This window comes from Telmatherina bonti (assembly GCF_933228915.1).
Source record: "Telmatherina bonti genome assembly, chromosome: 10".
NCBI lineage: Eukaryota > Metazoa > Chordata > Actinopteri > Atheriniformes > Telmatherinidae > Telmatherina > Telmatherina bonti.
Window position 1 is genome coordinate 23,309,361 of NC_136628.1, and position 14,453 is coordinate 23,323,813.

Below are 14,453 nucleotides of genomic sequence, written 5' to 3' on the forward strand. Positions count from 1 at the left end.
TATTTGAAATATCTGGTCTGCTCAAATAAAATACGACACCTTGTAGGACAACAAGTATATTAAGTCACGACATTCAAATGAGATCAAGTTCCATTAACTGCATATTAACACTGGGTGATATGAAACATTTAAGCACAGAACAAACAAATGGTCATATTCAAGATTCAGTACAAAAAGACGTGGCTTGAGAATTTTATGGAACATGTTTTCCTGGTAACTGAAAATGTCAAAAGCTTTCTGCAAACTATGCATAAATCTTAACACAAGCGCAAATAATTTATTTTAACATCTCTTTGGATGTCATTGCTCAACTTGCAGTTAGAAACAGACATAACTATGGAAAGGCCTGAGAACATGAGCAGTGATGAGTAAATACAGACACTTGCAGTGTGCTGCACATTCAATTCAATGCTGGCCTGATAGATGAGATCACGACTGAGGAGCAGGTGGAGGGTCAGGTGGGCATTTTGGTGAAGGTGCTGTTGTGACAACAACTGTAGAAACAGATTTTGGAGATCCTGAAGCCATGTGCTGCTGAAGCTGGCCTGTCTGAACTGTTTGGATCCGAACCTTAAATGAACAAAAAAAAAACAAACAAAAAAAACCAATGCTGAACCTCATGATTCTTCATGTTTCTTTCTGTTCATATATTTAGATCAAAACCAAAACATTAGTGGCATGAGCTTTGCTTTCATTTTTATGGTAAGATCAAACCTATAAATTAAAATCCTTTCAGTGTTTACAACTTAACTGGGATTTTTGGATCACAAGATAAAAATGTCTTCAGACTGTAAAAGGTTTTGTAGATATGATTACAAACCTGCGTGGCCTGTCCTTGCTGCTGGAGCTGCTGGAACTGCTGTGCTGTCACAAAACTGACTGGTTTATTCCCAGCAATGAGCTTTGTGCCTGCAGGCATGGTGGTAAGGATGATGTTCCTACCCAGGCTGCTGATAGTGCTTAAAAGATTGGAAACAAAAGGCAAATCAGTCTACTAACAGAGACAGCAACAGTATTTAAATCTTCAACGGACACTTATCCATTATAATATATGCAAGACAACAAAAATGCAGAAATGACTACAAGCTAGGAAAATGTTTCATTTTAATGCAATAATCCTCACAAAAATAAGATTTTATCCAATTTTCCTCACGATAAAAATCTCAACTCAATATCAGCACAGACTTACTTTGTATTAAGACTTCCTTTCACAATGGGTGTTGTCACAACACCCTTGTTTTTCAGTGGCTGGTTGAGAACAGAGAGGGGCACAGTAATCCGTGCAGGTAACTTCCCCTGAAGTGTCATCAAAACAAAGGATCACTTTTGACTCGAGTAGTTTGAGACAGTGTAGTTACTGAGACACGCTTAAAGAGAATTATTTTAAAAGTGCAGTAAGGATCAATATATTAATGTAACCATTCAACTGACAGCAAATTAAAATATGAATACATATCTATCTGCACTGCAAATTACTGGATATAAATAATTTACATGTCAGTTGACTGACTACAGCAACAGGAAGTAGACTTATAGAGTCAGGAACAAGCTGAGGACTTCCTCTCACTGAAAACTTCTCTTGAGGAAACTATAATGCAAATGAATGAATCAACTAACAACAGGGGGAATATAGAGTAAGACAAGTCTCTGTTAAAATCTAATGAATTAAATTTGAGTAGCTCTTGTTAGATCCCAGCAACATCAATCTAACCCTTACATGTACATCTCAAACTTTATCGGACTTCCTTTGACCCCCATCTATGAAAAGTATGATTAACGACTAGTTAATGAGTAAACGTCTCACCGTTTGTGTTGTTACAACTGTAGCAGGAACCTGTCGTACAGTAGCAGTAGCCGTTCCTAGCGTCAGAGGGGAGGCAGAGGCTCCAGGAGCCACTGTGATGCCCTTTGCACCAGCAACAACACTGGCAGCCATGGTCACAACATTAGCACAAGTGGACCCTGTGAGTGGTTTACTGCCTGTGGTGTTGGTCATTGTGATAGTTTGACCCTGTTTTTGTGGAATAACACCAAGTCCTGGCATTATCCGTATGGTGGCCGCACTCTTGTCAGGGGAGGTTACAGTTGAGAAGGTTCTAGATTTTTGATCGGCAACAGTGACAGCCAACGTGGGCATCAAACGTATAGCTGTGTCTCCAGTAGTTTTCAACAAGGTGGGGGTAACAGGGCCTGTCTTTGTGGTCTGTGCTTCCCCTGCGCAGGACACAGCGCTGGATGCAGAAGCTGATTGGTGGGGTGGTGTGACATGAAGAGTGGCAGAAATGCTCTTGCTGCCTGTTGTGGCAGCTCCCAGAAAGTCAGAGGTGAGTTTGACAGTTGCAACTGGAGATTTAGCAAGAGTTGCCATCATGTCTGGGGTGATCCGCAGTACCGTCTGGCCTTTCGCGTCTGTGGTAATGGAGGACGGTGGAAGACGGAGGACATCTTTACCCTGGATGCGCAAGTTTGTAGCAGTGATCGGGATTCCTCCTCCGCTTGCAGTCTTCATTCCAAGTTGTCCTGTGATAGAAACCTGCAGAAAGGGGGGGGATGAAAGGCCAACAGATGTATCTTGTGATCATTAAAATGATGAGGTATTTATTTTGGTGCATAGACTATTTCCTGTTACATTTTTCACCAAATCCTGTGAAACTTTCAGTGTTGAACAAAAACTAAACTGCTGCTAAACAGCACAGTGCATAAACCCAGTTTTCAGCTTGTTTACAAACTCCTCTTTAGTATTTGGAACAGTGAGAAAAGGTCAAGCTGACATTAACTGTTGAGACCAAATACTTCACCTGTTTGATGTTAGGGCTGGTGACGCCTTGCAGCACAGCTGGGGAAGCAGGATTATTTGCTGGGCTACCAGGAGATCCAGTTTGAGGTTTGGCTACAGTTACAGCTGACACAGACAAGGTGGTTGGAACCTGGACTGGGCTACTACCTGATGGACTCCTTAGTGGTACAGAAACCACTGCCTGTTGATTTAAAATTAACACAAAAAGAATCAATTAAATACATTTAATATACAAAGCAAATACATAACATGTATCCCAAATTTATGAGTACCTGGGAAAGGCCCTTTGCAGCTACTGAAACTGGCATCCGGATCTGATGTGGGGTCTGATGTACCAGAGTGGTCTGCTGACCTGTTGCTGAAGAACCCAAACCAGACTGAGCAGGAACTACCCGTACTTGAGGGAGGGAGCCTGCTGCCAAGTGACTCACTATCCGAGCGGTGTGTTGGGATGTGACTGGCTGTGATGCTGGTGGACAAGCCTGATTACTGGGTAAGATGGTTCCCAGTTGAGGTAGTGAAGGAGGGGAAACGAGAAGAACACTGCAAAAGCAGCAGACAACAGGAGAGTCATATCCATATGACATATTCATACATGAAACAGAGAGGTAGATATGGAACACAATAAATCAAATGATCGACGGACCCAGGGCTTGTTTTTATTGTATCTGGGATTCCAGTCTTTGTTGGTGTGCTGGCTGTGCAGGGTAAGGGTGACTTAGGAGTTCCAGGTGTGTTTGGGGTAGGTGTTGTAGGAACTGGTGACATGGGATTAGAACCAATATCTTGTCCTGTTTCCAGACATCCAGGGGTTTTGCCGCTTCCATCTTTACTTCCAGACTTCTGAAACATCAGCGCAATTTATAATTCATCATCAACAGCCCGAACATTTATTCAAGCAAAATACCAAATAAATGATAACTCTGAGTGAAAAATGTTTATTCCTTATACAATGCCACAAATCTGAAAATGTTCTGAACACCAAAGGTGGGTAGTTATTTGTATAGTAAACTGAGGAAGTAGACTCACAGGTTTAGATGCTGGTTTAGGCTTTTGCTGCAAAGCCTTCCTTGCTTTTGCAGCTGCAGCTTGAGCCTGATGAATCCTCTCTGAAAAGAAAAAAAGAGAACAGAACAATGTTTTTATACCATGTAGTTATCAAGAAATGTTGAGCTATAACACATAATGGTAAAAAAATAATCCAAAAAGAGTTGTAGGAAATCAAACTAGTCTTCCCTTTCATAAGTTGTATATAGTATATGTAGAACGTATTTTCTTTATTAATTATTCAGTCAAGGGGAAATACTGTTCACCATTTGACTATAAGAAAAAAAAAAAAAAAAATCCCTAAATGAGCTAGGACTGTCAAGCACATCCTTGCTTACCAAATTCCTCCTGGCTGCGATGTCTGTGGAGGTAAATCCACAGTTTGCGACCAATATCATATTTCACACAGGGGTCTTTTTCATAGTGTAGTCTATCCAGGGCCCCACTGACAACTGTGTTCACCTAAATGGAAAATACAGTTCTTTACAAAAAGGAAATGCCAACATAACTCAGGATTTTCTTCTTAAAAGAGGAGAGGTGTAAAAATGTTTACAGTTAACAAATTAAGCAAGAAAAATAGCTGCATTATAAAAATAAGTAATAGAGAAATAAAAATAAAGTAAAGAGACAAAAAAAAAGTTCCTACCTGTGCACTTGTGACATCTGGCGCAAGAAACTGTGAGTCCTTCAACAGTTCACAGATTTCTGCCCTTGTTCCCTCTCCGTTAGGTAACCTGGCTGCTGCATCTCGTACTAGATAAGAATTATGACAATAAAAGCCAGAATTGTGTTAGTAGTCTCCCAAAGCACCTGGTAATACTTGCAGCTAAACAACAAAGTCAAACTATAATAAGAACTCTAACCTAGTGACAGAATGGTAACGTATGGCGGCCTGTCTGAGCGAAGCAGTGTGTGCTCCCTGGCTTTGTTCAGAGACATCTCCTTATCAAACACCCCTTTAACAGGCCCCACCACAGATTCAAAGCCGTGCATCCTGAAGGTGAAAGCCTTGTGTGGCTGGTTGTACCGTTGCTGCTCCTAAGATATGAACAAAAAACGTGTCTGAAAGGGACTGTGGAAGGCAAATTGGTATAAACACAAACTCAAACAAACCTGGACTTGAAACACTTGTCTCTCATCTCCAGTGCTGGGCCGTACCACATAATCGGTTGAACTGTTTACAAAGAGATGTGAGAGAATAAGCAAACTAAGGTTTGATATCAGGAAAATATAAATATAGCCGTCCTCTTAAAATAACATTTAAATATTTTTGTAAATATTTTGATATTTCAAGCACCTAAGAAATCCCTGAAAACTTACAGTTTTGGTATGGGAGAAGTCATCTCTAACATTTCTTCATTTTCTGTCTGTAGATGATGAGCAAAGGCTTTTTTAAACATTGTCACACACATGCAAGAAAAACCTGACAAGCATCAACATGAAATATCACAAGCTATAATATTACAACAGAAACTTTATTCACAAAAAAAACGTTCATCTTACCTTGACAACAAAATCTTTGGAGTCCAGCCACAGCTGACAGAGCGCGCTGAGGTCCTTCTCTGTGTCCTGAGTGGGACCTAAAAAGGAGTAGTGAAATTTAATCTGCATGCGTAGAATTCGCCATCAATGTCCCACAACACACCAATCAGGTATTTTAAGAGATGAACCATCTCACCAATCCATCTCCACTGCTGAGATTCATCAACAAACTCCACAAATGGAGAAAAGCCGCTGGGGAGTGCCATCATGCCATCTGATTAACACACAAAGAGGAAACAAACAAACAAATGACATTTAAATACAGTAAAAATCATCATCTCAGTAAGAATGAGCTCTGCTGCTTACCTTTTGTGTGTCCTGCAAGAAATTGCAAAGCTTGAAGGACCAAATCGGACCAACATGAAGCAGATGAAAACCAAGCATTGAGGGTACTTGCTGGGGAAGACTGCCACATCTGAACCCTTTCCTCCAACTCACAGATCAAAATGGATGTGTTATAATAGTTGATAATGTTATTGTTCTTATTGTGCATAATGTGAGATTCCGACATAAGTGCATACCATTAAAGTGCTGGCAAGGCCCTCTGCTCTTAAGATGCTTTCCAACAAACTAAAGAAACTAAATGCTATTTCCTCAACTGCAACTGGGCTGCTCTGGCGCTCCTCCACAATCCTGTAATAATACCCTTTATATTAGCATCAGAAAACAAGAGACCTCCAGTCCATAGATGTTTTGACAGATTCTCGACAACTTCAGGGATGCGAGACTCACTCTTCCTTGATGTTACTTTGTGGAGTGGACGGTGCATCAGGCTGGCAGTTGATGACGTTGACTGCTGTGGCTGAAGAGACATCTGAAGGTGGAAGAGTTTCACTGGGATCCTCAGACTCCACTTTTATTGTCCTCATTTTTTTCTTCCTTCTCTCATCTCTCATCTTCTTCTTCGGCAGAGACAAATCAAAGAGAGCTGGAAAATAAATAGGAGAGACATCACTTATAACTTATACACATAAAAAAAGGAATACATGTGTATTTACACTACTCCACTTATACTTACGCACTCCCCCCTTCCGACCTATATTTGCTCTTGAAATTATGTCCCCAAGATGGATGTCAGATGTGATCAAGTCTGGATGGTCCTGAGGAAACGAGCCATTAGATATAGTGCACAAGTAAAGACAAAATTCTCTTTGTTTTTCTTTCTCTCACAACTTACTGGTTGACGCTTCCTCTTCTCACGATGGTTTCGTAGCATGACTTTTAAGTCCAGTTCGTCTAGTTCCACTTTTTCTGTCACAAAAATTAAATGTTGTCATGCATCAGCTATTCCATGCACTTAAGCATCAAAACAACATACATATAATAATTACTAACCAGTGGTCTTCATGTCTTGGGTAGAGAGGCTGGGAAGGACTCTGAGTGAGACGGTGGGTGTTGGAGAGGAGGGCGACTGAGGTGCTGGAGTCCATAATGACATGTCTACAATCATATGCAATAAGACAGGCAACACTAATCTGTTATTCTACAATTCTTGGAATGATCCAAACGTGGTTCTGAACCGGAACTGTTACAGTTTTATTTCTGTATTTCACGACAAGTTGTTTCTACAATTATCAAAAGAACTTGTGAATCCACAAATCACAGAAGTACATCAGAAGGGGAGCAAACACAAAACTCGTAACTGACAAATATCTATAACTCACCATCATCATCGGATGAAGCATCGCTGTCTCCACACTCAGTTTTGACTTCTCTCAGTATGCGATTCAGTCTTCTTCTCACCCTCGGCTCCCGCATTTCAGCATGAGTCTTGTTCGGCAACCTTCGTTTATGAGGAAAGTCCAGACCATTGTGCGCTGCAAAGTCCAGCAGCTCCTACAAGAAGTCAGAACAATAAAACCAATTAACAGACTGCAGACCAAATACAAAAAAACCCCCAAAAAACCCAACTTATTTAGAGGAAAAGAAACAAACAAATAAAACCTTTCTGGATACAAGAATCTCTTTCAATAGTCGGTGATAATACTGCTGAAGGGAGTACAATTGGCGCTTCCTCTGGGACTTGGAACATAATTGTCTGTATTTGACCACCTCAGGATTGAAGAAACCATCTATATTGGAAAAAATGACATGCATAATGTTAGAGGGATTACAAAAACCATCCAGCTTCACACAGTCATGTATTAGTTTTGAGCACTGACAGGTCCCTTTGGTCCTTGAGGGGCACAACCTTAAACAGGGTGCTGTCAAGTTCTGCGAAAGCATGACGACACATTAATCTAATTCAGGTGTGCTGCAGCAGGAATAAGGCAAAACCTGTATAACTACAGCCCTTGAGGACCAGTGCTGCCCTTCCTAGGTTTTAAGATGAGTAGGCAACAGAAACATTTATAAACATAAGACATGAAAGATGAATAATATCTTAACATATGGGAGTAGTTGATAAATATTACTTTTCTCACTGGACACTTGGTCTCACTGGACACTTTGGCTTGTCAATCTAAGATTTTTTTGGCTGCAACCACCATGTGGTGATTAGACAATGCTCATATCTCTCTTCAGCTAAATTCACAGCTTCCACTGTAACTCTCAAGCACCATCTGTCAGACAGCAAACAGCAGCTGCAGCTACCACACAGACTGATGAGGAGTGAATGTCTGAAGGAATGTTATATGGCACCTCTAAATAACTTCTGTGCAAGATGAAGAGGATTTCCAAAGTTAAAATTCCGGTTGTTGAACAGGTCACTGATGGTACGGTCTTGCTCCTTAACATCGCTGTCTGGAAACTGTGGCAAAAACTGGCGTAGGTGTTGTCTCTGGCTATCAGTCAGTACTTCACTCCAAGTACTCTCACTCATCACAGTGAAGAAAATTTCAGGCTGGAGAAAACACAAGAAGACAGCAAACATAGGGCTATGAGCTGCATGGCGTCTTTGCAAATAAACAACAGCATTTCATCAGAGTGCTAGAAAACTCACGTCCTCAAGCAGGACCTCTGGAAGGTGCAACCTGCAATTCCCAAGCAAACATTCCTCTGTGATTTGCCCACCGTTTTCCTCTTTAGGATCTAGAGGCTCAGTAAGCATGTGAGTGAGTGCATCCATTTTTTTCTCCTCTGTACGAGCCTTCAAGAAAAACAAAACACTGTAAGGACCCATGAACCCTCCATAGTCTACCAGTTGACACTTTTCTTTGAATAAGTCATCAGTAAAACAAACAAAACAAAAATAACCCTTTATTTATGGTTTGAGAAGCTCTAGCAGTTTAGCAAATGACTACCCTGAAAAAAGTGTCCTCTAATGTCAAAACGAAAGCCACTAAGCACAATATTACAGCGCTGCTTTGTAGGCGCTGAACATAAAGTTAGTCAGCTGCTGTAGCTTCTACGGCTAATGAAACTAGAGGCTACTTAGCTTTTAGCTTAGCCACAAGCTAAACTAACATTAAACAGACGTATATCGTTCGACTTGCATTGTAAACAAATAATCCAAATCCGCTTCCGCCATTGTTAAATTTTAATATTGTAAATTTTTAATATTAATATAATATTGCGGAGTACTTACAGCTAATAAAATTCCTCGAAGGGGTTACCAAATACTACATTATCTTTAGATGTAGAGGGGACCGTTTGACCGGTGCACAGTTTTCTTAGAAGAAGAAAACTGTGTCAAAACGTTGCACTTTTTGACTGTTACTGCCCTCCACAGGAAAGGAAAGAGTATGTACAGAACTTAATAAAAATTTGAAAACACAATTTCTACTGACATTTTTAAGTCGATGTATTACGCTGAATATGGAATTATTTTATGCTTAATTCCTTGTATTAATGTATGTCCCTCAGCAGGCGTTGATTGTTGCTGGTTAACCATAGTTAGCTTAGCTGTAACCTGTTCAGTTGAACTGTAGCTGAACAGCTAACAAGTGTCACAAATGTTTCTGACAGTCCCTAAATTCTCCTGATATTCTCTTCACTTTTACAGGACGCAAATGGGAACATCAAGGAAGTTCAACGAAGAATGGAGATGCAAGCTTATTTCTTTAGGTAAGTCTAGCTGGTCAGCTATAGTTTTTTTTATTTTTTTTTTTTAAATTTATTTATTTTTTTTACTTTTTTTTTTTTAAATTCACCTTTACACATCATCATATGTAGATACATTTTATGATCAGAATTTAAATACTAATTTTGGTGTTTGTCTAGCATTTCTAAATGCTAAATAATTATTTCTAAATAATTGTTTTAATTATGTAGTCTTATTTCATTAAACGTTTTAATCCACTGCAAATAATAATATTAAATACATACTTTAATTATTAGTATTGAGGTAAAATATTATTGCTTGGTTAGGACCCATTTGTTTGAACAATTGTTACATTATTGTGTTTGGTAAAGGAGGGATGGATGGCAGTGTTTGCATGGTTACATTGGGTAATTTGTCATGATCTTCAGTTAGAAAAATATGGGAACATTTTCATTAAAACATGACTTTGTAACCATATTATATATTGGTTATATATTTTAATATGTAACCAATATATGTTACTGGTAGAATATAATTCTGCATTGACCAGGTATATTCCAGAAAGGGAGTTATTTTTTTTATCCTTGAATCCTTGGATCCAAATTTATTATGCTGCAAGTAACAAGTCATATTAAATTGTTATATTACAACCCCAAAAAAGACATATTAAAGAGAAATTTAACATCTGTCCTCAAAATATGTGGTGTCATCAGTAGCTATTTAATAACCACATGGCTATGGATTACATGTTCACAAATGTTTTCCATCAATAAAAAATAACATTCATTTAAGCAACATAAAAATGTGAAGTTTGTGAAAAGCACTTTTTTCAAAACTTTTTTTTTTTTTTTTTAAATTCATCATGAAAGAACATTTTGTCATGAGATAGGAAAAAAATCCCCTAAATATTTAAATTTATTTCAGATATATGTATAACATCACAGTGGTCCAGAAACTAGAGTGTAAAACTCTTATTCGGTTTTGTCGGCTTGCTCCACCTCTCTATGATGCTGCTATGAACAGCTGTGAATAATGAACAGTCAATCCCTGAGTCTCATAACACAGCCTGGGAGAGGCAGGGACACACTTTGCCCTTCAGAAAATTTCCTTATGTAGCACACACACTGGCAGTGGGAGACACAGAACTTCACAAAACTGCTCCCATTTCTCTTGAGGTTTTGCTTTTAAAACCTCTGGAGGATGGCAGAAGGTGCTGACGGAGAGGAGGAGATCCAGTTCCTGCGTACAGTAAGTGATGCTGTTTGGCTGTCCTTAAAATCTTGTACCATTAACAGTGGAGAATAACACTTCTTGTGAGCATTAAGTTGTCTAAGGTTTAATGTAGAGTGAATTTCTTTCACTTAGACAGAACAAAGATTGACATGGACAGGTGGTTGCTTTGCCAGCATTGTTTCCTATTAATATCCCAGTGGGGAGTTGATTTACTGCTGTTTTGTCAGTGGAGAAAACTTCTGGTACCAAGTTTCACCAAACACATAAAGCTACACAAACATTTTGACACAGACACCACCATTTTTCCTCTGTTGACAGCTTTTACCTTAATGGAAATCAGAACTCCTATTTAATGTACAGAATGTTGTTTTTGGAGATGGTATTCGGCTTCATTAGCTCAGTTCCACATTTCAAGAAAAACTTTGCACCTGAAGACACAATGACGAAACAGCCTCTGCAGAAAAAACAAAAAAAAAACAAAAAAAAAAACTGGAGCAAGCTGTGCAAGAACGCTCTGTGTAGATCTCTAAATCTAAACAAACTCTAAAACGTAGAGAAGGAAAGGGATGGTTGGCTTATGAATGATAGTGTGAATTTTGCCACACTTGATGCCTGTTGCAGCATGTTACACACACACATATACACACATTTAGAAACACGTATGTATATATATTACAAACACACACAAACACACACACATATATATATATATATATATATATATATATATATATATATATATATATATATATATATATATAGCCAGGCTATCAGGTTTGCTAATTACATCTGTATGCAGTGGAGTGTGGAAGGACATTGTGGCCTTGCAAGCAGACAGCTGAAATGCCACACTCTTTATTTGGATGAATGGTGTTGATACTACTGTGCATATTTAACATTGTGTCACTCAAGTTTTTTTTTCTTAAAATCCTGGTAACTGTAGTCATTATGTCAGCCTAAACCATACACTTATTATCTATGGGCTACATTTGATCATTACTTGTAAGTGATCACTGCTTCATAAAATTTTCTGAAGCATGACAAAAGTCATCAATTTTCCTGAAAAACCAGTGCGGATGAGCACTGATGTGATGAAATTTAGATATCTTTTCTTCTGTATCTTACAGCTAAAAATAGTTTTCCAGCTAACATTGTCTCCGGATCTGAAACGCAGCACTATGAAATATGTTAACAATGTGTCGTTAAGTTACTCTCCGTGTGTTACTGTTCACTCTGAACTCAGCTGAGTTCTATATTTACTGTGTGAGGATTAGCAAGTTCAAAGCTTGGCCCATTTCAACACCTGCTTACTTCAGTCCATGTCAAAGTCTTACAACTTGATAAACTACCATGATGCTTCTTCTAAGATGTTATTTTTTAAAGCCTTATTTTCAAATTTGGTGAACCACGGTGGCATAGTGGTTAGTACTGCAGCCTCAGCTGAAGGGAGGTTTGAGCTGCGGCCTTTCTGTGTGGAGTTTGCATGTTCTTCCCATGTACGTGTAGGTTTTTTCTGGGATCCCATCCTCAGGACATGAATGCTAGGTTAATTTCTATGGTTAATTACTCACTTATAACATGCAATTTGCTTTCAGCGTCTGCTAAATGACTGTAGAAACTAGTAAATCTCTCCTAACTGAGTCATTACTGCAACTTGTAAGATAAGTCCGAGAACTATTATACCAACTTTTTCCACTGTCTGCCAACCCAGAGTGATGCATACCTGTCACCCAAGCTGTGATTGTTGCCATAGTAACCATAATGATTCTTAGGAGTGCCAAACTCCAGTCCTCGAGGGCCGGTTTCCCGCAGGTTTTGTTGTTTCCCTATTCAAACCAACCTGATTCAAATCAAATGGATCCATCAGCTTCTTGTCAACCTATTAATTTATTTTGGTCAGGTGTGTCGGAGCGTGGAGACAATAAAAACCTGCAGGATGCCAGCCCTCGAGGACTGGAGTTTGACACCTGTGCTGTAAATGGTCTGGAATTGAAGCTTGTATGAAAGACCTACATTTTTCTAAAAAACAGCAGGGTTAGCCTTTAGTTAAAAGAAGTCCTGTTTAACCATCACCCCAAAAAAATGAAACTGTTAGTTTCACCTTTTGGTAATAACGGCTGTTAAAACCAGTTGGAGTGGCTCTTAGTCTAATGAAAGCAGCAGCTAAGAACTTTAATTCCCCACAGCTATAGAGCCACCAGACCTACATCATTACATCACTATAAGTGTTGCTTTTAGTCCATGTTGGACATGCCATTGCCAGCATTACTGAAAGTACTCCAAATTTCTGTGAAAAGACAAAGTTAAGAGTCGATATTTTTTAGGACTATAATCTATATTTTGTTTTCTACTCCAAACTGCTGTCGTAGTATTTCCACTGTAGTTTATGCACAGTTATATACAATAAACAATAGTTAGTGTTTGTGAATGACCTTTGCAATACATTCCTGTGGATGTCAACAGCAGTTTAAATGCAATTTACATAATCTGTCAAGTGGGATCTAAAAACTCCAGGTGAAAATATCAAATTGCCCAACAATGTTCACAGTTGCAAGTTCAGTTTAAGTCATTTGGAAGTCGAGGTTGTAAACGCTGCTGACACATTGATCACAACACCAAAACACAACTTGGAATATTCAAACACTGAACGTCAGTAAAAATGATAAGAACAGTGAACTCATAAACATCTTTTTCTTCTTTGACTTTGGATTTGTGTTGAAATCATAAGTTTTGACTTTAGCAGACTCGCTGCTACTCTTGTGATTCCAGTATTTTAGTTGGCCTTGTTCAATGAAAAAACCTTACTTCCAGCACCTGGGTTAACAGTTCTTTGGTCTGGCCCGGCAAAGAGTTGATTCTGACACAGCACATGTTTATCAGGACTAGAGGTAGAGTTTGAGCTTTTTGATACCACTGGAACAGCTCTGATGGAAACCTCCACATAATATTGGAGCCTAGAAATTAACCTCAGGTAGTTTATTCTTTTTTTTTAATCTTAGTATTCATAGTAATATTAACTAGTAGTTGTTGTATGACCAAGTAGTCATTTTGTAAAACAAGGTTTCATTTAAAGATAAATAAACAACTAAGTGGAATATCCTGCAGAGCAGGGCTAATTGGGATTAATGAGAACTTATCTGTTGTTCCAGCTGGTTTTCAGTCCACAGTACTAAATCTGTTTTCTGCCAAGAGGATGATTGCCAAAACACTGAGCATGAGGTTCAGAAAACAGCTGGTGACATCATGGTAACTAAATCCATCTTTCAAAAAGTCTACATGGTTATGACACATTAGCTGATATATAAAGCACTAAATATTTACAGCAGTTGAGTATAAAAGGACTGAAGTCACAGTATTCCCTAATTCCTGTAGCATGCTGTCATTGCATGGGTTGTAATATCTTCAACGTCATTATGGCTATGGTATTAAAGCTTGTGCTGTATCTACCCGAAGCTGCACACAGCACCACACAGCTGTTTGCTGATGTAACATGGCACTCAATGTCTTATATCAAATGTCAGATAAAGTTTTTACGATTGGAACTTAGGAGTGTTTGTACCTGTGGCATGCGGCAATGTGTTGTAAATGTACAGGATCGCCACACCACCATATATGGGCCAGTGGAGAAAACCAGTTCCACTTTGCATCACTGCAGGAAAATTGCCTTTGATAAAACACATTTCCTTAAACTCAAGTTAAAGCTCTGTTGGTCCTAAAAATTAATAAATGAATTGATAAGTCCCAGCAGATACACTCCATTTAGAGTGTGTGTCATGTTGCGAGCATATTTACACCACTCAGTGTTTTCAAATAGCATGCTGACGAAGCAGAATTGAAGGTGTGACACAGCAA

At 38.9% G+C, this 14,453-nt stretch overlaps 2 protein-coding genes across 3 annotated transcripts in view; one reads left to right on the forward strand and one right to left on the reverse strand.

Annotated features, from left to right (window-relative positions):
- Positions 1-23: 23 nt before the first annotated feature.
- On the reverse strand, positions 24-8,970 carry nfrkb (nuclear factor related to kappaB binding protein). Its single transcript, XM_079247598.1, has 26 exons — positions 8,913-8,970; positions 8,328-8,474; positions 8,027-8,228; positions 7,331-7,458; positions 7,051-7,222; positions 6,722-6,826; positions 6,564-6,637; positions 6,405-6,486; positions 6,119-6,314; positions 5,908-6,019; positions 5,693-5,819; positions 5,523-5,600; positions 5,348-5,424; positions 5,165-5,211; positions 4,958-5,018; positions 4,708-4,882; positions 4,491-4,597; positions 4,183-4,306; positions 3,827-3,906; positions 3,444-3,640; positions 3,070-3,340; positions 2,799-2,978; positions 1,805-2,533; positions 1,190-1,296; positions 821-959; positions 24-570 (listed from the first exon to the last, which is right to left on the reverse strand). The coding sequence occupies exons 2-26, from the start codon at positions 8,451-8,453 to the stop codon at positions 430-432; spliced, it is 3,837 nt and encodes a 1,278-aa protein (XP_079103724.1). The 5' UTR covers positions 8,454-8,474; positions 8,913-8,970; the 3' UTR covers positions 24-429.
- Positions 8,971-10,457: 1,487 nt separating this feature from the next.
- LOC306761069 (ryanodine receptor 1-like) overlaps positions 10,458-14,453 on the forward strand; it is a 49,254-nt gene continuing 45,258 nt past the window's right edge. For both annotated transcript variants that reach the window (XM_079247157.1, XM_079247158.1), the window contains exon 1: positions 10,458-10,616. In XM_079247157.1, coding sequence (XP_079103283.1) covers positions 10,569-10,616 — 48 coding nt within the window. In that variant the 5' untranslated portion in view covers positions 10,458-10,568. The remainder of the gene's footprint in view (positions 10,617-14,453) is intronic.